At 37.1% G+C, this 27,085-nt stretch overlaps 1 protein-coding gene across 4 annotated transcripts in view; it reads right to left on the bottom strand.

Moving 5' to 3' along the window:
- Positions 1-27,085, bottom strand: part of KIAA0825 (KIAA0825 ortholog) — a 410,770-nt gene that overhangs the window by 257,330 nt on the left and 126,355 nt on the right. For all 4 annotated transcript variants that reach the window (XM_004769904.3, XM_045074529.1, XM_013044496.2 and 1 more), the window contains 5 exons: positions 26,415-26,680; positions 24,845-24,995; positions 20,438-20,628; positions 17,538-17,720; positions 5,721-5,831 (listed from right to left, as the gene is read on the bottom strand). In XM_004769904.3, the coding sequence (XP_004769961.1) occupies positions 5,721-5,831; positions 17,538-17,720; positions 20,438-20,628; positions 24,845-24,995; positions 26,415-26,680 (902 nt within the window). The remainder of the gene's footprint in view (positions 1-5,720; positions 5,832-17,537; positions 17,721-20,437; positions 20,629-24,844; positions 24,996-26,414; positions 26,681-27,085) is intronic.

Genomic DNA, 27,085 nt, shown 5'->3' with positions numbered 1-27,085 from the left:
CACTAAAGATGTTTAAGATTTAATAGCCAGGTCTAAGGAGATGAACGGGCAAAGGAAACAGAGAAACAGCAACAGAAAAGGAAGAAGAAGATTGGGACACTATGTCAGGAGGGAATCAAGAGTGTGTCTCAAGATGGGGGAAATAGACAATGGTATTATACGCTGTTGTCAAGTATGTCACTAAGACTATATTGCTTACCAGTATGTAACTGAGGAAGGGGCTTAGTCTCCAACTTCATTGCTTACCTCTTTCCTCACCATTAACACCTAGCACAGTGCCTTACTTAGAGAAAAGAATTTAAATGAGTTCATAGAGAAAATGGGTATACATCCCTTGGTGAACGGGATAAAAGGAAAGACCCACAGAGCATATATAATATAATGTAGCTAAAAGTAGCTTAATATATTTGGGGAGGGAAAATGTATATAAATCTAAACAGGATTACATTGAATAAAACTAAGTAGAAACAAAAGCAGAGTAGAAAGACATATCTACAGCTCAGAATGGACTGGCCACGAATCAAAACATCATGTTGTCATCATAAAAAAAAAATGAGCAGTTTAAAACGAATGGGCTGTTTACTCACACTGATTATGCTACTTGGTTTCAGTGTGCAGTTATGACCTACTTAGGGAAGGAAGATGGGAAAAATATTAGGAAATATTTAAAGAACCACAAGAAGATCAAAGTTTGGAAAAATAATAAAAGAGCATTATAATGTAACAGTATAATTGACTAAGATAGTATTTTTCCTTGAACATTCATATGAAAGCACAGTATGGTGTCATAGTATTAACCTTGAGATTAATATATCCTCCACATGCGTTAGTTTAATCTAGTATGAAACTGATTACCCTTTCTAAATCAATTCACATTGTTAGCCTATACCAGTGCTTGGGATAATGAATACAGTACATTTTACTTACTGCTTTGAAAATACATTTATTTTCCCTAAAGCAAACTCTTCTAAACTCTAGTCTAGCGGTTCTAGGAGAACATGAAAAATTCTATTTTTACCAATTTATATACTTCATAGGTTTTTACTAGCAATCCTACAGACAAATTTATGGGTCATACAACTGTGTATACATTCGTGATTCTTAATTTAAGTCTTAAATTCATGTCCTCTTCCTTGCTGTTTCTTCCTTCTCATCTACTTTTAATTCATTATCTTAATATTTTTTAACACTTGTTAAAGGCCACAGTAAATCCTTTCTAAAACAATGCACAGGTGCAAATAAATAAGCAAGTAGGTGAATAAATTACTAAGATCTTTCATAACATTAGATATTTCAGTCATCTCTCCTCTCAACCACACTTTTTCCAAAAGAGAAAAGCTTTATATATTTTTAGTTTGTCATTATCCAGACCATGTATTTCTCTGAACAGTTCATTTTAGTTGCTAAAGCGAGGAAGGGAGTTTTGAGGTAAAATTTGGGGTTCATGAACACATAGAAACAGCAGATATTATGTGAGGGAAATGGATGGAGAGGTGGGGATTTTTAAGGTCACACGGCAGTGGTCCAGGTGCAGTTCACACTGCAAATGTTTCACAAATGCAAATCAATACCTTGAGTTATCTGAAATTACTTTTATTGCTACCCTGGTTTCCTCTGACTCTACCACTGTTCTGAGAATGTTAGATCTTAAGTCACATGGATCATGTCTTTCTAGCATATTCAATGGACCTGTCAGAGAATAATTACCAGAAAGTACTGCCTTCAGGGGAGGGGAGCTCATCCTCTGCCTTCCATGGGGAATTTTGAGAAGTAAAAAAGAGAACCAAAGGTATTTCAGGAGAGAAAACTTCATAAATCAAGATCTGAAGCTGAGACTCAAAATAACAACAGTGATAAGTACGGAGTAACTGTGTCTTAAGAGATAAGAAAGGAGACTAACAATGGGAGTAGAGAACGCTGTTGGGTACTCCAGGTAGTTAAGTCAGCCAGTGTGGGCCACGCAGAAGCTACACCAAATTCTTGAGCAGTGATATAATTAAAACAGTGTCTGAAACATGTTAAATAATAGGAAAATGGACTAGGGTTGTTGTAATGGGTTGGAGAGAAAGGATGGTTCTAAGAGAACTGTCAAGAAAGAATCTACTGAACATGCTAATACACTAGGAACAGGCAAAGTAGAGATCAATATGGAAACTATCATCAAGATTCTATCTGGAAGTGTTTAAGAAGGATGACACTCTTGATACAAAAGACACTATGCATGGGGGACAAGAGAAGAGTAGAAGGAAAGATCAGCTGAGGACATCATAGTAGATTTCCAGTAACAACAGTGGGTCATTCAAAAATATGAGCAGCTGGACATACAGTGTGGGGATAAAGGCAGGTGCTCAGAGCTGGAGATGTGAAGCTAGAAATCATCTGCCTAGAGGCTAGAGGGTAAGCCATGTGAACAAAGAGCAAAAAAAAAAAAAAAGGGGGTTTCTTTCTGCTTTGAAAAACTTTTAATACTGGTGGTCCCGACTTATAATGGATGGTTCTACTTATGATTTTTCAGCTTTATGATGGTGTGAAAGCGATATGCATTCAGTCCAAACCACACCTCAAATTTTGAGATTTTGACCTCTTTCCAGGCTATGATATGCTGTCCAATACTCTCGTGATGGCCGGATGGTGGCAATGAGCTACAGCTCTGGCACAAAGGGATCACAAGGGTAGACAACCCAAACCCTTACAACCACTCTGTACCCATACAGTCATTATGCTATTCACTTCCAGTATAGTAGTCAAGATATTACAGGAGACATGTAGCACTTAATTACAAAATAAGTTTTGTGTTAGATGATTTTCCCCAACTGTAGGCTAATGTGAGTGTTTGGAGTACATTTAAGGTAGGTGAGGCTAATAAGCTATGTTTGCTAAGTTAGGTGCATCAAATGCGTTTTTAACATAATATTTTCAACTTATGATGATTTTATCAGGACGGAACCCCATCGCAAGTCCAGGAAGGTCTATAAAATTAAATCATTTTCATTATATGAAATTCAGAAAATATGGAAAACAATACATAAAAAATTAAAGTTGCTTGCAATCCTACCATACAAAGATAAAAACAATGAGCTCCTCAGCATATATAGCCTCTCAATTTTGCTTTTTAAATGCTATATGTAAAGTAGTATGGCCTAGTTCAACACTTTCAACTGTGTCCCACTTTCCAATAACTGTTCATCCCCTAGGAAACATGGGTCTCACATTTAGCAAGTTTAAGGAATCCACATACTAGATCCCTCCCTTGGAGATATATACTATCGATTAGTATATAAGCACTAATATATTAGTACATAAAAAGAGATTTTACATAATAAATAACTGACCATCCTGGATTTTTTATCCACATCTATTTTATGCACTTGCTAGATTTTTTATGCATACTTTTAACGTGTGTTAAAAAACATCTGTTTTTACACACACTCAGAACATCTGCTCTCCCACTGACAGGTGAAGGTGTAGTTGTCAGAGGCTAGAACTTTGGAGGCAGACAATCCTTGGCTCAGAGTCTGCCATCCAGGATGGTCCTTTTCAGAAAGTCGCCACCTACGTATCACTTTACTCTCCATGAAAGCAGCACAGAAATAGGTGTCCCATAGGCTAGTGTGATGTTTTAAAGAGATAATGTACATGAAGCACCTAGAATGTGCGGTACACAGTTATCGCTGGAAAAACTGGGCTGGTTTTGATGCTGTCATAATGACTAAGGGCAGCTTCCTTTTAACTAAAAATAAAAAATTATTTGTCATTAAATTTTTTTCAAAATCGACCCTTCTAATGACTCCACACTAATGTATCATATGACTATTCCATAATTGATTTGTCTAATTTTATACTGTAGGACATTTATTTCCATTTTTTCCTTTCACAATGTTTCAATGGCTAGCCTTCCAAACAAAGCTTCATCAGCTGCTCTAATTCCTTATGATCAATTCTTAGAAATGAAATTTCTGGATAAAGAAGAATAAATATTTTTAAGGTTTTTGACTCATCTTCCTAAACTGTCCTCTGGGAATCTTGTACCAAGGTTCATTTCTACTATGGGCTGAGTAGTGACTCCTGGGTTTGAATGTTTATGTTAGGATAATGGTGAACATGGATTACTACTACACAGAAGCAGAAAGAAAAAAAAAAAAGCCGTATTACATTTATGCTTGCTTTAAGTATAGGAGAGAAAGACGTTAAACACAAGAAGTGGCTATGTGAAAGATAAACCCATTTCCAGGTTGCCTTTCCAGGTCTCTACGTGGACTGAATGAGCTTGAAGGTGGAAATCTTACAGAGCAACGCCTCAATGGGGATAATCTCAATGGTTATAGACTAAGATGAAAGTAGTAATACTGGGGCACCTGGGGCTCAGTTGGTTAAGCATCTGCCTTCAGCTCAGGTCATGATCCCAGGGCCCTGAGGTTGAGTCCCACATTGGGATCCTTGCTCACTTTTTTCCCTCTCACTTTCTGCCAAATAAATAAAATCTTGAAAAGAAAAGAAAAAAGAAAGTAGTAATACTAATAGATTAAAGAAACTCTGAAAACATGGAGAACAAATAGGTTGAGAAGTTTGGAAACTCTTTAAAAATAATACAGATTTTTTGTTTAATTAACACTGTAAAAGATTCAGTTCTTTAATTTCTTATTTTTGTAGTAATGAGTATTAAAAGTCAGCTATTTAATTCGCAGTGCCGTGAGTCTATTTACATGCGAGCTACTGGATGCTGAGGTGACAGAGTACTGAGGGTATTCTGTTTCTAGGAATCAATCATAAGGAATGCATCAGAGACGGCAAAAATGTTTTATTTGTAAGTGAAGTAACAACAATACACGAAGGTCTTTGAAAGTAGAGTCTATGTGTCACTGATCTCGGATTCCCCATTTCCTATATGGAGACAGCGACTTAATTGGTAACAGGATTTATTTGTTGTGTTTATAGAGATTTTGTGTACAAGGTTTACACAACATCTATTTATGGCCAGGACTCTTGCTCCTCAAGAGTGAGAGACAGTTACTCAATTTAGAGAGTAAAATCACTGATGGTGTACTTCCAAGATGAATCAAGAATGTACAGGAATTAACAGGATCTCCTTCAGCTATACATGATATATTTATTCACAGATACCAAGGAAAGGTACTTTCCAGTGATATATTCAGCAAAGAATCAAACTGACATTCTATATAATGCCACAAAATGTCATCAGATTATTCTGCGAGTATATTTCATGCTTTAAATGATTTTTTAATGCTTAAATGCTGTTAATTAAATAATAAAAGTGGAAGACCCTATTCATAATTTTTTTAAAGTTTCTTCTCTCTCAACTTTTTCCTAAGGCTCTAGTTTGTTACATGAATTATCCAGTTTTGCTGTCTTTGTTTTATTTTTTTCGATAATTAGTTGGAGAACTGTCAAATCCCTAGTCATAGATCAAGAAAGATGAATTTTAAAATGGCTAAGCAATTAGCTAAAATAGAACTAAATTCCAAAAATTCATATTTTTCCATTACAACAGTAAAGCTGTAAGTTAGCAGAATGATTATGAAGCTTGTATATTGCTGGATCCTTTGGCTAATAAAAAGAGAAGTAATACTTTTTACTTACCTGCATACTATAAAAATTGTAAGCTCTTTCTCTGAGATGCATTACCTCCATGGATAAAAGTTTCCATTAAACTTTAAAGGGATCATAGAATTATACATAGTGTAGTATTTAGAGGTTCTCACCTGAGTAAAGAAGGGTAGAAATGTGATATGCAAGAAAACCAATGCAGCGGTTGCTTGAAAAATGGTTTTATGGAATCTGAAGCAGAATCATCTATGCCATGCTGAAAAGTCCTGGAGAAATAAAATAATTATTTCAGAATACACAGGAAACAATCATGAAGACCAGCAGAATTTTTTATTTTCACTAAGTATTTGAAGTTAATGATTTTTCTTTTCTTTCTTTCTTTCTTTCTTTTTTTTTTTGAGAGAGAGAGTGCATATGATTGGGAGAAGGGGCAGAGGGATAACTAAGCAAACTCCATGTTCAGCACAAATCCCTGGACTTGATCTCGTGTCTCTGAGATCATGACCTGACTTGAAATCAAGAGTTGGGTGCTTAACTGATTGAGCCACCCAGGCACCCCTCGAAGTTCATGATTTTGCACAAAATGGTATTGCGCTAGAATGGACAACGCATCCATCCACTTGGGATCTATGTTAATAGGTAATTCAGAAGCTCCTATACAGCAGTTCCTACACTTGGAAAAGTAAGATAATCCCATTAGTAGGTAAAAACTACCATTATAAAATTTATCAAAAATGAATGAATAAAGAATAGGACAGTGTATACCATTTATATCACCCTCAACCAGGATCAAATAAATGTCAATATTTTGTCATATTTGCTTCATTACTGTAGAAATGTTTAGCAAAGCTACCTCTCTTTATTCTTTAAAGTGATTTATAAATACTAAACAATTAATGAGAATTTATAATTAATTTTGTATGTTCCTAAGAGCCCACAGAGGGCTTATAAAGAAGAATTTAACTGTAAAATATATGACTATGATTTCAAAATTAGAACAATTTGGCCAGACTATCTGGTCTACAATTATCTTTGGAGAAGTGACTGTAACATTTTTCTAGGTTGGCCCAAATTCAGCAATAAATCTTGAGGTAATAAGAATCTGCTACATAAAATCTTTCGTAGATAGCTTGGCTAATAAAGTTTTTATCATAACAGGAGACTATATTTGCCTACATGGAGTAAAGAGTAACAACTGGGAGCATTTTAGTAATGGAATTGTTTGAAGTGGTATTATCTCTCTTTATATACAGTACAGGAGCAACAGCATCTTTTAAATTATATGTAGAACAGAATTCCATTTTGAAAACCCATTCTAACTTTTTCATTCCATATGCTTCCTGTAATCTCACATTTTCCAAATATGACCTGTCCCTCTTCAGCTTGTCTTGCTAGCAGAATACCTACTAATTAAATATACTTCAATATTTTTTCAATTTTTTATTTATTCTTTAAATTTCTTTTCAGTGTTCCAGAATTCATTGTTTATGCACCGCACACAATGCTCCATGCAATACGTGCCCTCCATAATACCCACCTCCAGGCTCACCCAACTTCCCACCCCCAACCCCTCCAAAACCCTCAGATTGTGTTTCAGAGTCCTCATGGTTCGACTTCCCTCCAATTTCCCCCAACTCTCTTCTCCTCTCCATCTCCCCATGTCCTCTGTTATTCCTTATGCTCCACAAATAGGCGAAACCATATAATTGACTCTCTCTGCTTGACTTATTTCACTCAGCATAATCTCTTCCAGACCCATCCATGTTGATGCAAAAGTTGGGTATTCATCCTTTCTGAAGGAGGCATATTACCCCACAGTATATATGGACCATATCTTAAGCTAGGGATAGAGGGAACATTCCTCAACTTCATAAAATCTATCTGTGAAAAACCCACAGTGAATATCATCCTCAATGGGGAAAAGCTGACAACCTTCCCTTTGAGATCAGGAACACGACAAGGATGCCCACTCTCACCACTCTTGTCCATCATAGTACTAGAAGTCCTAGCAACAGCAATCAGACAACAAAGAGAAATAAAAGCTATTCAAATTGGCAATGAAGAAGTCAAACTCTCTCACTTCACAGATGACATGATAGTTTATATGGAAAACCCAAAAGACTCCACCCCCAAACTACTAGAACTCATTCAGCAATTCAGTAATGTGGCAGGATATAAAATCAATGTACAGAAATCAATTGCTTTCTTATATACTTCAATATTTTTTAGACTTCTAACATATCTCTTCTTTGAAAGCCATTTTTTTCTTACTAAATTTCAGAGAGAACAAAATTTGTTATATATGCCTCAAAATGAGTCTGTCATGTTTCCAAGCCCTACATTACACTGTGTGAACTAAGCAGAAGACTAGGACAGGATATTGCGATACACTTTTTGTAAGGAGTCTGGACTTCACGCCAGCAATGGAGGATCACTGAAGAGTTTATAGCATGGGAGATATATCAACTATTTTATATTTTTGAAAAATCACTTGTGCAATAGTGCAGGGAGATCTGCAGGGATCCAGGCTGGAGTAAGGGAGATAATGAGATGATATTTCAGTAGACCAGACAGAAGAGGACAATGTCCTAAACCATTGGAGGAAGTAATTAAGAGGCAAATATAAAAAAACTAAACACAAAATTGATATATTTAATTCCCTAAAGACATGGGGTTTGAGATGGCACAATGGAGAAGGTAGAAAGGAGAAAGGTTAAGGGGTAAGAGAACCCTGGGAGAACTCACAGGTATTTTACTTAGTTTCAGATATGCTGAGGGAGCTGCAGTCATTTGAAGTATATCCAAAGAGAGACATCCAATAGAAATTTGGATTTGTTGAGGTAGCCTATACAAGAGATATCTGGGTGGAAGATACTGATGTGGAAGTCATAATGACAAAACCAGAATGGGTGAATTCACCCAAAGAAAGAGTGTAAGAGGAAAATATGGTTAAGAACAGAGCTCTGGAACACACCAACATCTAAAGGGTGAGGTGAGAAAGAGAAGTACTCAAATGAAACCATGATGGAAAAATTCAAGATGTAGGCAAAGAGCCAGGACAAAGTAATATTAGGGAAACCAAGGGAGGAGAAATGGCCCACAGTGAGAAAAGTTGCGGAAAGGGTAATTGCATGGAGGGGCAAAAACTGGAGTTAGTGACTGGATAGGCATGGATGAACTGGCCCATACTGTTTGTTTAGCGTGATGAGGGCAGCTGCTGTGCATGGAGTGAATGGTGGTTGTCAGAGAAGAGACAGTGAATACAAACTTTATGTTTTAGAAGGGAAATACAATAATAGAGAAAGAAAGAATTTTAATATAAAAGAGCCTTTGGGAAAAGAACCAGAAGAGAGAAAGAATATTTTAAAAAGACTATGGCCATGGACCAGGAGGTAGATGTGATCAAGAGTGCAGGTAAAAAGATGGGCTTTGCCTGGAAAAAGAGACACATTGACTGTCAAAGGATTTGGAGGTGAGTAAGGATAAAGATAATTATTAAAAATGGAAACGAGAAGTTAAAGTACATTCATGATGGCCTAGGTTTTCTTGGAAAGTACAGGGCAAGGCCATCTGCTAACAAAGAGTGGGATGGGGCAAACTGGAAGGTTTGGCTAAAGTGGAGAAGGACACGTCGGACAAAAAGCAGCAGCGTCAGAAGGTACAAGAGGCCAGGTAAGTGACGCTCACCAGCAGCATTGCAAACTCTGGACAGACAGGCCAAGAGAATGAGGGCAGGACATGCACTAGCAAAGGAAGTAGGAAGGGAGGGTGCTGCTATCACGTGAGAGGAGATGCAACAAGATGTCTGGCAAGAAAGGAGATCTCAAAGGAAATCAAGCTGGGGGAAAAGGATGGGACAAGAGATGAAAGGCTTCATGATGACCAGTAGAGACTGGAGGCTCTGTTATGCTAGCCTCCTCCTAATTTGCCACATACTTCATGAGCCCTTTGCATAAAGTCCCTTTGGCCCCATTCTCTGGGGGGTGGTTCTTTTCTCCAACAATGATGACCTTAGCTAGAACATATTCTCTGTCATGTTCAGTTGGCTCTCTGGATGGCTCTACACCAAAACCTTGTAGTAAGTCTTCCCTGACCACCATGTCTAGGATATTTCTTGTCTCACCACCTCATCCCTCTATGCCCTTATTTTGCATCATTTCTTCTTAGGACTCAACTCTACCTCTGATCCTTTCACATTTACTTTTTGCTGCCTGCTCCATCCCCAAGGGTAGGGCCACTGAAGACTATTCAGGGGCAGTGCATGGGCATGTGCAGGAGTTCTGGAGCCAGAAAAACTGAGTTTGCAGCTCCGATGGGCTCTTCACTGGACATGTAATGTTGCTTGACAATTGATTCAGCTTCAGTATTCTTATTTGGAAAATGGGAAGAATAAGAATAATCACCTCAGATGGTCAGTGTGATGATTGAGATCACACGTATAAAAGACCCAGAGAAGTGTATGTACATAAGAAGGGACCAAGCTATGTAAGATATTATTAGTATGTTAACAACAGTTGCAAATATTTTAAGAACTTTTTTTTTTTAAAGATTTTATTTATTTATTTGACAGACAGAAATCAAGAGCAGGCAGAGAGGCAGGCAGAGAGAGAGAGGAGAAAGCAGGCTCCCTGCTGAGCAGAGAGCCCGATGCGGGGCTCGATTCCAGGACTCTGGGATCATGACCCGAGCTGAAGACAGACACTTAACCCACTGAGCCACCCAGGTGCCCCAAGTTGCAAATACTTTTTAAGAAAGTCTACAACTGGGCACCTGGGTGGCTCAGTGGGTTAAGCCGCTGCCTTCGGCTCAGGTCATGATCTCAGGGTCCTGGGATCAAGTCCCGCATCGGGCTCTCTGCTCAGCAGGGAGTCTGCTTCCTCCTCTCTCTCTCTCTGCCTGCCTCTCTGCCTACTTGTGATCTTTCTCTGTCAAATAAATAAATAAAATCTAAAAAAAAAGTCTACAACTATCTCATAGTCTAAATGGTTGCCTAATTACAGTTCCATCCTTGAGATTAGCAAAAAAGTAACGGAGAATCTAATAACAATAGGAAGGCTATTTGGAATGGTGCCTAAATTTCTTAAGACGACAAACTACCAGTGATACAGTATTTTCCAGGACATTTCCACCACTACCTAAGCTCTTGTATTCCACTCATGGTTTCTCAGTCATCCTGGTAATAGTAGGGTTATTTGGCTATAAGAAATGTTATGGCAGATGTTTATGGTCTCAGAGGGGTGGGATCTGTATAAGCATTTAATTCCACAGCAAGATCCCAAATTAGTGTCATTATTCTGGAGAGTATAACAGGGTGAAAATTGGCCCACAAGCCTCATTGGGGGAATGAAATGATGAGCTGGCTATTAGATAACCTCTAATGATGTTTTGGTATACACTTAAAAGAGAGGACGCTCTAAATAATTCATAGTGGAGAAAAAAATACAATCGTAAGAGCCACAGAATTATATTTTCTGCAAGACATAAAAGAATTTTGATAGGGTAAATTTAAATACTCTTTTAAAAATAAGTAATTGTCCATAGGTTGAAGCAGAATACATTTCTTCACATATCCAAATTAGCAGACTGTAAAGATGGTTTTGTTTCAGGAGAGGAAAGTGGGATTTGGGGAAATTCCTTGCTTTGGCCCTTGGCCCTTGGTCCAGCCTCGGCTGCTCTCTGCCCTCTCCCTGTCACTAGCATCATGCAGGCTCTGTGCTCATCATGGTAGGCCACTTGGGCCCTCTGTCCCAGATTCAATCTCTTGTGGTTCTCTGATGTACAAGTGTATTGCCTTCCTTCCTTTCTTCATTAACAAAACTCATTGACTTTTTGAGCTTATGTAGCCAGCTGCTGCTAGAAAGAAATAAATCCAACACACATCAAAAGTGAGAACAACTGATAAGCTAAAAAGAGCTAGCTGGGTTTCATGCTTTTCTTGTGCTGCCCTGCTTTTGGCTGCCCTCCCAGGAGAGCGGTGTCTCATAACAAAATGCTAATGGAACAAACCTCCAGGATAGAATCGAGGCAGCCCAAGGACAACTTATAAGTTCCAAGGGAAAGAAGGGCCAGGCCAGATGCCTCATCCCTGTGTCTGCCATGGAGCCCCAGCCATCAGAGGTGCTCGAGAAACTAAAGTACCAAGAGAAAGAAGACCACGGTGTCAGAAGAAATAGAATTCATTTGAAATTGATCCCCTGGGACAGTGCTGTAATATTTGAGACAATGAGGATCTGCAAGCCTTTCTGATGCCCCTGACAGCACAATTTACCATAAAGATGTACTGAGAATCAAGCTCAACCTACTCCACCATTTTAAACACAACTCTAAGTGATTGTTTTGCTTTCATAAACCAGCATCACCCCTGCGACCATAGGTACTTGCCTGAATGTCATTAAGTAAGAGAAATTAAGGGAAGACACTCAGATGAAATGTGGCTCCTCACCTTTCCCCTGACCCCTGGCTTGAGAGGATGATGAAAATAACTCTTTGAGGTTAGAAAATGATTATTTGAAGTTAAAAAGGGACTAGCATAATGCTTGAGAGGGCAGGAAACAGCTAGTCAGAAAATCAGGGCACAGGCTTTCTCCAAAGCAAAGACTAGTCCTTCAGCAGTGTTTTACATTATTAGAATCACATATAAGGCTGTTTGATTTTAGGTTTTAAAAACAATAGATATTTTCCTCAAAAGCAACATATAGAAGAAGGGAACAAAAGGGAGACATTTAATCTAAACAAAATGGCTTAAACAACTAACTCCACTTTCTGAATCACTTTGCATTCTGCCATTTGTTTTTTACATTTTAATGATTTAAATTTTTACTTCTCTTCAGAAATATTCATTTTTTTCAAACAGCTTTCTTAAGCTCTCTAATTCATATACCCCAAATGTACTCATTTTAAGTTGACAACTAAATGTTTTTTAGTATATTCGGAGTTGCGTAACCTTCTCTCCCATCTCACTTCATAACATTTTCATTACTCTCAAAAGAGAGCCTATATGCATTAGCATGTACTATCCATTCTCCCCTCCTCCCCACCTCTGGCAACCACTAATCAATTTACTTTTTGTCTTTTATTGTGTATTTTGGAAATTTCTAGTAAGGTGAACTGGACAATATATATTCTCTTTTTTTCTGGCTCTTTTAACTCAGCATAATGCTTGGAGGGTCAGTCTTGAGGTAGGCAGCCACTGTTGGCTCACCATAGATTTTTGTTTCTTGTTGTTGTTGTTGTTTTTTATGGCTGAATAACATTCCACAGGAAGGAGAGCTATACCTTTTTTATCCATTCACCAGTTGGTGGGCATTTGGGTTCTTTTCACTCTGTGCTATTATTAAAAATGCTGATATAAACACCAGCATACCAATCCTTATACTGGCATACATTCTTACTTCTTTTCAGTATACACCTAGGAGTAAAACTGCTGGGTCATTGGACCATATGCTCAATATTTTACATAAGCATACTTTATGTTTAACGTTTGGAGGAACCGCCTATTTGAAGTATGGAAAACGAAATTTCAGTCCATGCTCTGCTTTGTGAGGGACAGTGAAATAGTTTAAAATAAATAAGTAAATAAACAGATAAGACCATCACCTCAAAATACCTAGCACTGGTTTGAAAACAAACTATAGACACAGCATATTTTAAAATACCTTGGCATTTAGTTATTCAAAGCCCTATCAGTGATTCCAAGTGAACCTCAAGGTAGGTGTGCTGGTCAGTAGGCTGGCCCATATCTGCTGACCCCCGTCTTTGCCCGGTGTGTTACTGAAATTCATTCTTCGGTGTTATTAAATGTCATGACACTGGGGAGAGTGGGCGTGTGTGTGTAAATACATGTAATCTTAACATTAGAAATTTTATTAGACTTGACTTGATGGCAGATATTTATCTTGCTCACTGCTGTAAACTCTTGCTCACTGCTGTAACCCTTGTGGCTTAATCCCTGTGCTTAATCAGAGGGGCTAGAGAGGCAGCAACATTGACTGAAATGAAAATAAATTGCATTTAGCTAAAATTCTAAGAATTAAATTTTAATTCGCTACATAGAAACTAAAATTAATGTTGTACGCAAGCCAAATGCACCAATGGAAACCACATTTGGGTGTGTGTGTGTGAATGTGCACTGGGTACAGCTCTGAATTGTGCACTTTAACTGCCTTGATGGAAGAGCTACAAGCAATAGGCATTTTGGAAAATACATGGTGAATATTTTATGTTTCAGCGGGTCTCTTTCCCTGGAGGACAAACTTAAAATACTCCTTTTATAATGTGCTAACAGAAATCTACAAAGGAGAGTTAAAAGAGAACACACATTTTTGCAAACAGGTTTCATTCTTCCTGAAACGATTTTAAAAATCATGTATTCCTGCCCTGGGATTTGGTGGTCCTACACTAAACTCAGAAAGGAAAATACATCCAGTTCATCCGTCAGAACTACTTGGAAGAAAGGCAGTCGCCTTCAAAAAAGGCCTACCGCATGTAGTGACAAATGTCAGGTACAGTTTATAAAAAATTCAATACTATCAATATCTGATTGTTACTTTTCACCGATTCCTCAAAGCATACAGCTTAATTTTTAAATGTGAAGTAGAGACAGATATTTTTTTCCCCTAAATACTAATAATATGACCATTTCATACCCTGGCTTTGAAAAGAAGCTACATAAGTCAACAGGGTCCTTTTAACACACACAACTTTTTCCTACTTGAGAAGAACATGCTGTCCTGTAGATTTCCTTTCTCGATACAAAGTAAAATACATTTCAAAGATTGCATTGATATTCTAGAAAGACAATCATAAAATTTAAATCAACACAAATGGATACGATGTGTGAAAATTTAAATCAACTGAGAAATATTAAAAGGGAAAGTATCTAGACTTTCTGTTCATGCTTCAAAGCAATGTAGCTATCCATGTTTTATATTAAGAAAAACCAGAGGCAGTGCTTGGTATAAAATGTTTTGTAATCCTGGTTGAAATTAGCAATTTAAATTTCTTGAATGAGGTTACAGTGCAATATCTAATGCACAAATCAGAGATTTGAGTACTTGCATAGTTGTTAAAAAATGTATCAAAAGGCCATGGGTTAACAATAATGAATGTATGTTACAATATTATTATTAAAATATGCAATCTTCGATAATAATTTATTTGTTTTACAAATGCATTGGGGGGTTAAAATTTTTCTATTCATCTGTGACAAACCATGAAATTCAATATCGCTCACCATGACCAATCCATGAAATTTGTCAACTTTGTTCCTGATTTTCACAGGGCCTTCCTCTCAGATGAAATGACCCGTTGAACTAAGAGCATAGCAATTTTTTCATCTATGGTAAATCAGTTGAGTTTACTAGGATTTATTATGTGCTTCAGACCTTGAGCTTTTTATGATTATGAACTATTATGCATATAATCCCAAACTTATGGCAATTTATCTCACTATTTCTTCCCCTTTCTGAAAGAATTCTCCATTTCTAAAATTAGCTCTCAATGACAGGGTTGCCAGAAGAAACAATCTATAAACAATGGGTTTGCTGAAAGTCAGAGTGGGTGAAAATTATAGGGAAATTGAAATCAAACTTGTTAATTACTTGTAGAATTTCTAACACAAAAGTCTCAAAATTTACTGAAAAATCAAGATTTATATATTTCTCTTACCAGAATCTTCCAGAAAGGAATACTTTTCCCAATTTATGCTAAGAAATAGAAATATGCATACTTTTTCCTATCCAAGAAACTAAGAATATGCAATTATCTAGTCTCTCAGGATAAAGTGACTATTTTGGAGGAGAGTTTAAACAAAATTGTATTATTGTTTTATTATAAAATCTACTTCAATGTCTTCTACAATATTACCAATTCAAATGAAATAAACCAGAAAATTAGTCCAAAATTTTTAATTTCCCTAAATCTTATTTACTATGTAAAATCTTTCAACATTTTGAAAATGCAATTGAGGAGTCTCTCCTTTGCTGTCCTGCCTATTGCTCCCATCCAGTGTATTAATAAACTTCTGTCTCCTTTGTCTGCCTTGGGTAAATTCTTTCACCTGATGGATCACCCCACATTTGGTAGCCCTCACCTGGAACCTCTGCTGACCTGGGATTTACCCTGGATTCTCTGGGAACTTCTCAGGACTTTTCCCTCAGTGGACAGACTCTAGTATTCCTTAGGGGAACTGACGACCTTGGAGAACTGGGTAACCAGCAGAGATTTCTCTTCTGTGAGAATCTGAAGCTCCAGGGGGAGCCAGTTCCCCTTTTGCCTTCCCTCCCTCTTCTTTCTCTTTTTGGCTCTTCTGCTGTCTAACCCTAGCACACCTCACGTAATAGATTTCTGGCCGGGGTGGGGGGCACTCATTAGTGTAGTCTGAAGGTCTGAGGGTGAACAGGTCGGACTCTGGAGACTGTGAGGGCGAAGGACCCCTTTCCTCTCTTCTCCCACTCCATCCTCCTGAGGCCTCAATTCCAAACATATGGTGGATTTGGTAGGGGCAGCTCATTCAGGGTGAATCCACACACATTACAAACTTGGTCGGGACCCTTTCCTGACACTGCTAACTCCCAGCTACCTTGATTCTTTCAGGCTCCCCCTTTTCCCTTTGTCCCCCGAGATTCAGCTGCCATTTTGATCTATAGGCAAAAACGTTCCCACGAGTCTGAGTGAATCCAACAATTCTGTATGAATGATGATTCAACAAGGATCCTAGCGCATACCATCAGATCCCTCACCCTAAATCCCATGGACCAGTCCACCAGGGATTTTCACTCAAATTGCCTATCCACAGGTTAATATAATACCATGCTCTGGTCTATACCTGCACAGAACCCCTGACGGAGCAACAAGTTTAGGTAGAAACAGTATGCTCCCGTCCAGCATGAAGGAGCTACTGAAGATGAGACTTCCACCCAAATGCCAAAGATCTGTCATTGTTGATCTATCATGGGGGAATGTGGAGGACACCTTAGGCAATAGGCTTGAGCAATGAAAAACTGAGTAAGGTAAAGGGTCCACAGTGACCACAGGGTGGAATGCAAATAAGCTCATTAAAGGACCCATCTCAAAATATCCATAGGCCCTAGCTGGCCAATGGATTACTGAAAACACCACACAGCTCCTAAAAAAGGAAAATTCCATACTTTCCCATACCTCCCCACTCCTCTTAACTATGGATCCCCAGCACTGCCTCCTGGCAGACAGTCTCTCCTTTCCCCTTATGGCTGTTCCTCCCTTGCATTGTATTCAATAAAATTCCATCTCCTTTTCCAAAAAAATGCAATTACTGGGGCACAGGGCTGACTTAGTAGAGCATGCAACTCTTGATCTTGGGATCGTGAGTTCAAGCTACATGTTGGGCATAGAGTTTACTTAAAAAATAAGTAAATGGACAGAAAATAAAAAAGCAATTACTTATTTTTATTGTCACCTGCCATTACTAGCTCAGACACTATAGCCTAATACCAAAAAAAAAAAAAAAAAAAAAAAAGCAAATGTATGGCAGATTAACTGAAAGTGTAGAAACATTAGGTTTCTTCCAGATTTGGGAATATTCTGGTACCAACTTAAAATTTTTCTATTAGAGCAAAGCAATTCATATAAAATTAAAACTAAAAAACACTTTTAAAAGTAAAAAGCCATTAGATATGATTTTCTTCTTCATAAAGTACCAAGCTGTGCTTGAGATAAGCAACCCATTAATATAATCATTTAAACAACTCAAATAGTGAAGCTCAAGAGCACCCCGATCCTACTGGGGCCTTAGAATCTGAGTAAGATTGACCAATAGAGATATAACACAATTATTAGCTCACTTTGTAAAATGGCTCAATTCACAATATCGAAAATGCACTTCAAAATATTTCTACTTGCTACTTCACACAATTCAATAAGTAGAATGAAAATAACTTTAAGTCACATTATTTACATATCATAATAGCTAAAAAGAAAATATGTTTGATACTTACTGATATAATTCAGACAAGGGTGAAGTCAAAATGACTAATGTTGTGAACAAATTATTACAATGTGTATGAATTTTAAAAATTTTATCATCTATATATTCATGAGGATTCAAAAGCTTCTGTACAGACGTGCAAACTGACCATAACATGTTCTCAGTGCATATTAAAATTGTTGTGACATCAAGTCTGTTGGAAAGCAAAAGAAATTCATGATAAACAAAACTGTTTTTCTGCTTGCTATATATACTATCATTCATATCTCTTATATTAAACATATGTAAGAATAGAAATACTTGGTTAGATACCAGGGCTTCAGAGATCAAAGACAGATAGAAAGAACCAAAGCTTAGCATTTGAGTTTCCAGGTGTTAGATGACTCATATACCATTATCTTTAGGAATGGTGAGGTCTATCTACAGTACTAAAGTGTTTTAGGAGTACTTTCCTTTTTTTTTTTTTTTTAAGATTTTAAAAATTTATTCATTTGAGAGAGAGACAGAGACAGTGAGAGCTCAAGAAGGGGGAGAGGGAGGGGCACCTGGGTGGCTTAGTGAGTTAAAGCCTCTGTCTTTGGCTCAGGTCATGGTCCTGGAGTCCCGGAATCGAGCCCCGCATCGGGCTCTCTGCTCTGCAGAGAGCCTGCTTCCTCCTCTCCCTCTGCCTGCCTCCCTGCCTACTTGTGATCTCTGTCTGTCGAATGGATGGATAAGATCTTTAAAAAAAAGAAGAAGAAGAAGAAGAAGAGGGAGAGGGAGAGGGAGAGAGAAGAGCAGACTCCCTGCTGAGCTGGGATCCTGAGGTGAGGCTTGATCCCAGGACCTGGAGATCGCGACCTAAGCCAAAGGCAGATGGTTAACCATCTGAGCCACCCAGGTGCCCCTCTTTTTTTTTTCTTTCTTTTTTTTTTTTTAAGATTTATTTTGCATTTTTAGGATACTGTTCAAGCTCAAAAGACGTTCCTTGAAATTATGTCCAGCAAAAGAGGAGCCAGATTAAAAGAAAATTGCTATTATCCACATGTAAATGATAGCTAAAATTTTGATAGGAGAACAGTTTTCCTTATCCAACTATAGGCTGTCAAAAGAAAGTTACAAGATTGGGTAACATGTTTCCACAGCAAATGGGAGAGGAAGAAAAAAATGAGACCAGAAGCACAAATGGAGAAGGCTATAGGTTCTGAAATGCTTAATATTGAATAAAGTTGTGGAAATTTTGTTGTATTTTATAATCTCATTCATAAACTCATTTCTTTGTTTCTATCTTCCCTGTGTTTTAACAGAGACTCAAAGATCTGTTTATTTTGGTATATGAATCGGTTGCACAAACCTCAACTAATTTTTTTCTTTTAATTCAGTGTTCAAGGAATAGATTATGGAAATCATAAAGTGATAACAAAACAAAAAAGTATGAAAATTTAAAAAAATGAGACTTTGGCCTCAAATTTATTACATATATATATAAAATAAGTTTATACATATATTAATAACATGTAACAGATATTACATATGATACATATGGTTTTAGTCATGTGACAGCTGGATGCCACTAGAATACTAAAAACATCAATAACTGCCTTTAGGGAGGTTTAATTGCAATTTGCATCTATTTTCTCTAATAGTTAATTAAGCAATTGCAAATGCAAGATATATGTACATACACACATAAATACACACACACACACACACACTGATTTCCAGAGTAACAGCGGTTTAGTCTTAACCATTCAAATAAAATTCTTTATTTATTTTATCTTTTCATGCCATTTTTATATAGCCACCCAGAAATCAAAAACCAAAAGTCTCTACAGTACATTTAATTAAATATACTACCCAGTAAATCTGATTTCACAAACATCTCATAATGACTCGCCACCTCATAGTCAAAAATGATTTAAACTACTCAGGAAAAGAATGAAGGTACTCTTTGCTCTCAGAAAAAAACTTGCCATCTATTCTTCTGAGTTCAATGATTAAAAAAAAAAATGCTTGGTCAGTAATTCAAAACAGTTTTTGCAAAATACCATATTTATGAAACACTGTAGCAGGACCTAAGTACCCTTCAAATGCAGAGTGCTTTACAAGAACATGATCAGGAAACAATTCCTACTGAAAAAAAAAAAAAAAAGCCTCTGGTATCTTTAGGTTCCTCTTAATACATATCTGAAGAACAGAGAGATCTTAATCACATTAGTGAGACTATTTATAAAATAAAGCCTTTTCTTGATATGACCCTTGTTGTCTTTTATGCGCGTTTGTGTAGTCATTGCCTAGATGTTTCACAGACCTGGACTATAGTTTAATCATTAATACCCTGTGACTGCTGCTCCTCATTTTCTGTGATTTCACATTTTGCTGAACTTGCTTTCAGTAGTACATAATAGAAAGAAAGGGAAAAAATAAAGGAGAGAAAGAAATAAGGGATTAGAATATACTTAGACAAAGGAGTTTCCTTATGAAGATGAACGACACGATTTAAAAACTTAAAAAACAAAAAGGAAAACTAAAATTCCCTGGTTGCCTAGAATTTCAAAGTCAATTTAACTGCCCATCAGAGTACTGCTGCTTTCTTCTCCATTTCAGGCCTCAATTTTCCCTCTTTATCTTATTTAATAACCTTTGTATATAAATGTCTTAGACTGTAATACAGCTTGAATCATTTTTTTTTTTAAGAACAAGTGGGTTCTATATACAATTTTAAGAAGAGAAAAAGAGCAAAGTTATTTTGATTGAAGTTCTACATTTCCACTTAAGTATCTCAGGAGAGTTGAATACAATTTCCTTTCAGATGTTAGAAACATGTTAAATATACAAGAAGTTATGTCATGAGATTCAGAATTACATTCTGCTTTATACCAGTTGATGAAAACGTTCTTGAAAAGCAATGGTTTTCACAACTTCAATTACCTGATCTGTGGAGTTCTCTTGTAACTGGGATGGACCCGAGCATATCTGGAGGCCAGTAGACCCAAAGATTTCTCCAGCACTTCTGTGAGGATCACCTGGGCTAACTTAGGGGGCAGAATGGTCCAGAGATCATGATGAAGAGCGCAGAAGAAATAATGCCACATCTGGAGTGAGAAGGAGCATCTTTCCCCCTGGCAAAACCACCACACATAAAACAATAGAATCACATCTTCCAAAATGTCAGTTTGCTTCCTATGAACATAATTAGTTCAGGCTGAAAGGAAATAGCTGGAGAGTCTGACACACTAGATGACCAAGAAAGATTTTTGACAAGATGTAAAACATCCTATTGACAAAGGAACATATGTTTTATTTCAATTACAAGACCAGATATTCTAGTGCAAATCCAGACCACAAGCTTTTAACCTAGCATATCTTGATTTACCCACTCCCAGCCTGGGGTTTAAAATTTATTTTAAGCAATCAGCTCTACAACTGCCAAACAAGTCATGCTAGCTTAAGATAGAGGGCTGGTTCTTCGAAAATTAAATCTTAATAATTAAAAATATTGTTTATGTATGTGTATTTTTCTGAGACTATTATCATCATAGGAGGTCATTCTAATAGATGTTTGAGATTACACATTATAATGAAATGAAAGGAGAAAAAATAAACTTACAGACCACATACTTATCAACATGCATGAAACCAAGGAGGGGGATGGATAACTATTAAAGATTATTACATTAAGCTACTGCATTCGTGGGTTTTTAATAACCATGCTAGAAACGGATACCATAATGGTCTGATTTTACAAGTTTGTAAATCCTAGGCAGATGTTATCATTTCTTAGCATTTTTACAGTATTTCATACTTCTAAGGGGCCAGATTCTCCTTCCTTGCCACCCACTACAGACCTATTCTGTGGGTACCAAATTCTCCCTGACCACAGAGGAAGATCCAGGAGCAGCTAAGGCCAGTGGGAACAGGAAGAAATGAGAAGGTGGCCTCAAGTGATTTACAAGCATTAATGAGTTAACAGGCTCCCAGGGAGATATGCTAGTAGTTTGACCTCATTTTCCTCAAAGCAGATTAAAAAAAAACTATTTGAAATGGGAAGAGGAGAATGTGTTTTTCAAATATTACCTTATTTGTTGCCATATCAAAAATTAAATGAGCAAAGCTTCACATTTTATCTCTAAGTAATCCTCTTTGACTGAAAATTCTTGCTTTGCCCACTACTTACAGTTCTCAAACATGATTAAAAAATTTTTGTTCTTTTATACCAAAAGTTGATAAGTTTCTCATGCAGATATGCCTATCAGTATTTTCCTTACATATTATTCTTCTGATAATTGCTCTGATTTCTAAAATCTGCTATAGTCACTATAAGAATAATTTATGGCTAATTTCTATTGACTTTCAAATGGAGTTCATAAATGAGTAGAACCAGCATCCTTGGGTGGGAAACTAGAGCATCAAAATGTGCAACAGTCAGGTTCAAAGGAGGAGGTTTTGACCACTTCTGACTTCTGAATGGATGTATATCAAAACTGTTAAAGAAAAAAAAATTACAAAATTCATGTGGAAGTAGCAAAATTAGAGTGTCTTATGCTTCCCTTGCTGTGTGTTCTGTGAAGGAACGCTTTTTAAAATTTTCCAAGGAAAGGATTTTTAGAGCTTGATTTTGTCATACTTTCTGTGTTGTTTGTTAATTAAAAGAAAATTGCTTCAGTTGATGTAACAACGAGTATGAATGACTCCATAGCAATGGACAGGTGCTTTTAATAACGCGACCAACATGATTTCTCGTATTTTTCAAAATGAGAACCAATTTCCTTAATAGTTAACAATAAATGAGAAAATAAAAGTAACTAGGCATGTAGAGTTCGTTCCCTGAAACTGAAAAATACTTCTTTTGAGACTTTCTAAAGTGTAAACTTCGTGTTTACTTAAAAATATTCCAAACTCGTCCTTGTTCTCACAATTCCCTTCGAAGTATGTATAACTGTAATAATATACGCAAGGGTTTTCATTAAACTAAATGTGACTCATTTATTCTTCTGACCTGTTTCTCTATTTGTTGTCATTTCAAAAGTATTCTGCTAGTAAACATCTGTTATTTTTGTAGACCCACCATAATGTAAACAGATGTGAGCTTTTATTTAGATTATATATCAGGAAACAAGCAGCTGGGCTTTATTATATAAGCCATTCAATATTATCTTTGAACAGACAATTCTTTATTCTTTGACTATTGGAAAACACAAGTTGCTAAAATTGAGCAGATGGCAACTATACTCAAAGCTTAATTTTAAACATGTAATCTGAACACCCACTGTGCCGTCTGACCAGCACCTAATCAGAGAGAAACTGAACTCTGACTCTCTAAACCTGACAGTTTAGAGAAGGGAAATAATGCATCTAGGGCTCAGCTGATGTCACAAAACACGACCCAATATTCCTTCATATCTTGTAAATTCTTTCGCTATTTCCTTATTACCCTCCGCACAGGGTGATAGGCTCCCCTGAGATGGCTCTCCCACCTTCTGCCTCCAGTCAGGCACATTTCATCTCCTTCCCTCTCAAAACGGCCCTGCCAAAAACATATAGTCCTGTTTCACCAATCATTTGGAATAATGGGGAGAGGAGAAGAAAAGGATGCAGTAAACGGGATAAAACCATTGTCAAATACTCCAGTTGTCAAAACAGTTTAAAAATCTGTCGCTATTTTTAGCAGTTTCTTATTTTTGGTAAATCGAAAAGCAGTATCACTTTATTTTCCTGAGCATAAGTAACAACCACTAACTCTGCAATTAAATTGTAACTACTGACCATGTAAGTATATGGAAGCTATGGTACCATGTAATCAAAGGGTAACTATCTCGTTATTTCTGTCTTTGAAGCTAACGCCTTGTCATAAGATCTAAGAGCTGCATGTTACATGGTAATTTGTTTTGTTTTTTGTTTTTTTAATACTTGGTAACTTCAATAACAGGTTCTCACCGCATCCACTTATTATTTATACCGTACAACTTTTCTAGCTCCCGTTTTGCATACGAGAAAACAGAATAGCCCAATGGACGTAGACATAGACTGAAAGGATACTTGTGCCTCAACGAAAACATCGTATAAAATTGCTCATTAGTACACTGACATATTGAAATAGTTTGAAACCGGAGATGGACTCATTTTCAATCTCTCTGTTTACCTCAAGGCAAATAAGGAAGCTGGGATACTGGCAAGAGAGGGGAAGACCAATACTCAGCCTCTTATCTCGGGCTGCCAGCTGCACCACCACTTTCTCGCGCTCATTCTGCTCGCTGCTGTTTGAAGTGTGTCATGTTTGGAAAACCCTATGTGAATGCTCTTGCAAAAAGAAAAACTATCCGGGAAGGGCCTCTAAAGGAGAGATGAAATGGCCTTGGAAAAAGTGGAAAGTCCTTTAAAAGATCTTCTTACTACTTCTCTCTGTTATGGCAACATTTGTTATGATTATAACTCAGGCATAAATAGAGCCACGGGAACCTTGGGTGTCAGGGGGTTGACAAGAGTGACTTTGCTATTTGAATAATACTCCACTCTAGTTTCCCCAGGACTCCATAGCCATCAGGACAGACAGGAAAAACAAGGATCATAAGCTTTAATCCCAAGGAAAGGGTAAACTGGGAAAGCTAATGAAATTGGGCTTGACTAATGAATTTTTTAGAAACCCTGATTATCTTTTATTAAGATATTGTAAATGTTTCACTCTGCCCTAAAATCAACTTCATATATTGGGGCTTATGTATAATCAATGGGATTGAAGCCTGACGATGAATAATTTTAATTGATGCTGGGTTCGGTTGTATTGGGAATCATTAGGCTTTAATTCAGTGGAAGTTTGGGATTTCAAAACACAGGCTAAATGAAAATAGGTAAGCTATAAATGATCAGATGGGTCTTAAATCACCCTCATAAGAACATACAACGAGAGGAGGAACAAAAAGTATGTACAAAGAATAAAGTGGCTTAAGAAGAGACATTTAGAAAAAAAAAAAGTGGGAGGGGGGGAAGGGCAGAGATACCCACAAGTAGTCCCTTTGGAGAAAAATATGAAGTTGTAGCATTTTGGCATTATCTCTTTGACTTTTCATTGTATCCCGTTACATTCCAACTTAGATAGCATATGCTGCAGCTCAAATTAAGTTATTTTTACTTTTAAGCAGAAGGAGAGTTCTGATGTCTAGCTATTTCAGGTTTTTAAAAAGTGTTTCTCCTAAGTACAAATTCAATATTTAAAAAATATTATCCTAACAGCCTTCATGTGTTAGTAATGCCAAGCTCATGTTTCTAATTAGCCAGAAAGCAGGTAGGCAGTAAAGCATATTTGTGTAAAAAGGAGGGATAGTAAACTTAACTTCACACCTCATAAAAAGCTTTGTAGTCATCCCAGTGGTGGCTCTCAGCATCCTGTAAAATGCTTGTAGCACAAACTCTGACGCAGTAGTCTGTAACCTGAAACTGGAGAGTGTTGATGAATTCCTGATATCTTTGGACAGGCACCAGGAATATGGGTCTGTTCAGAGGGAATGATCAAAGAGACAGAGATTTAAGGCCTGTGCAGTAGGCGGTAACAATCTCCAGTACTACAAATGGTTTTGATTATTAGATATCAATCATTCATTTCCTCCTAATGCTGAAGTCTGCATCCACATTCACTTTCCAACAAGGAGAAAAAAAAAAAAAAAAGCCGGTCTTTGTTTTGCAAGTCCTTTGAAAATGTACATCTGCTGTTCCACAAATATGCACTTCAACTTGAGACAAACGGCATTGTCAATACATCATTCAAATATAAAAGTATTCTTTGTAAGCCTATTATTATAGATCAGTGCATCATTTAGGCATTAGGGTATCGTTATTATAGAGAACAACATGCATTTGTCAGAACCAACTTTTATAAAGCTATCACACGTCCCACAAACACACTCTTTTTGTTTTAAAAATTGTAATTTTGTAGATGTCAATTATCTCATAAACTGTTTTAAAATATTCTGCAGAAATATAGTGATTTCTGGCACATTCTGTTTATAAATTCAAGTATGATTCACCGTATCTGACTACTTACAGGAATTAAAAAAATGTAAGAGCTATATTTTGCATCAAGCCAAATTTATTTTACTTTTATCTTCAGTTGTCTATATCACACTTTCTTATGCTTTCTTTCCTAAGCAAGGGACTACAGATGCTGTGTCAGGAGTACCGAAGAGATTGTCAGACCTGGCCGAACAGCCAGGTGAACATGGTCCTTTCGTAAAGGGCTGTGCTACCTCCTAGAGGGTACAAGGGTCTCCAGAAAGACTGTGTGGTCATCTTTATCCTATTTCCAGAAAATATACAGTCTTCTTAGACTACTACTATGTGAGAATTAAGACCACTAGATGCTTTCCGCCAAATATTAAGGACAGCTCATTACTACATGGGTGCTCTGAAGTACATTTACATTGGTCAGTAGAATAGATGGAAAATGCATTTATTCACTGTGTAAGTCCTAAAATTCTGTTTGTGTAGAAACAAAAGAGAGAAGTGCCTATTTCACAGTGGTGTGTATGAGGGGCAAAAACAAGCTTAGTTATCCTCTCCAGGGTAGTCAGTGCAGTATGCCTTATGAAACGGAGAGGGTCTGTTTGGTCAGGTCATAAATAGCATGCGGAAAATAGTTGCTCCAGATCAGAATATGGAAAAATGTATGGATTTCTCTCTGGAGCAGGCCTTTAGAAAGAGGAACTGTCTTCCTTCCTAATCTAGGTATCTGGTTTAATCGATCCCATGCTCCACCTTTTTGACATGCTCAAGTCAAGACAAATGAAAGTCATTCACTGTGTTCATTATAGTTTTCTCTTTCTCGAATATTATCATCAAGATTTCACTACAGTGATATCCAAAGATTACACATTCCTTTAAGCAAAGCCATCAACCTAATGTAATTGACACTCACTTCTTAGTGTTTTCTTTCATCATATTATCATACTGCATAAAATGCTGGAAGACATAGACCGCTGTGGAGAGCAATGTGTGTAAGTTGGTCAGGGGTGCTTTGGAAGGAAACTCCTTGCTTCTCTCTTGCAGTCTCGCCAGGACAGCTGCTGCCACTTTACAACAGGCCTCCACAAAGTTTGCTCTAATTTCCTGGAAAGAATCATCTCTGCATGCCAGAGCCAGTGGAAGCATTGTGTCAAGTTTTTCCATGATGTCAGAACAAAACTAGGGAGAAATAAATGTAGCACTGAGTTATTTGTACTCTGACAGCACCGTGTAATTAATGTATAGGGGAGCCAAGTTCCTAAATAATGAATTTGACATCAAGCATAAATATAAAGACATGACGTTATAATAATTAATTTCTCAGTTTCTTGTAGAAAGTTAAATGTTTTATGTCAAATAAGGAAATACCAAAAGGATGCTTCTCTCTATATAACCTTCAAACCTTATGCTTTCTAGACGGACATTATGAAAAACTCATGAAATAGCATGCATGACAATACTTTATTTGTAGTTAATAGAACTTGGAAAACATCCATCCTTGATATTAATCTGATTGCATTATTTTTGAACTTATTCTAGTTTCCTTGCTGAATTTTCGTAAAGTGTCTTCTTCTGAATCACCAC

This window comes from Mustela putorius, unplaced genomic scaffold (assembly GCF_011764305.1).
Source record: "Mustela putorius furo isolate JIRA1106 unplaced genomic scaffold, ASM1176430v1.1 tig00537350_pilon_pilon_pilon, whole genome shotgun sequence".
Taxonomy (NCBI): Eukaryota; Metazoa; Chordata; class Mammalia; order Carnivora; family Mustelidae; genus Mustela; species Mustela putorius.
Note: the sequence above shows the minus strand (reverse complement) of the source record. Positions and strands in the feature narration are given on the sequence as shown.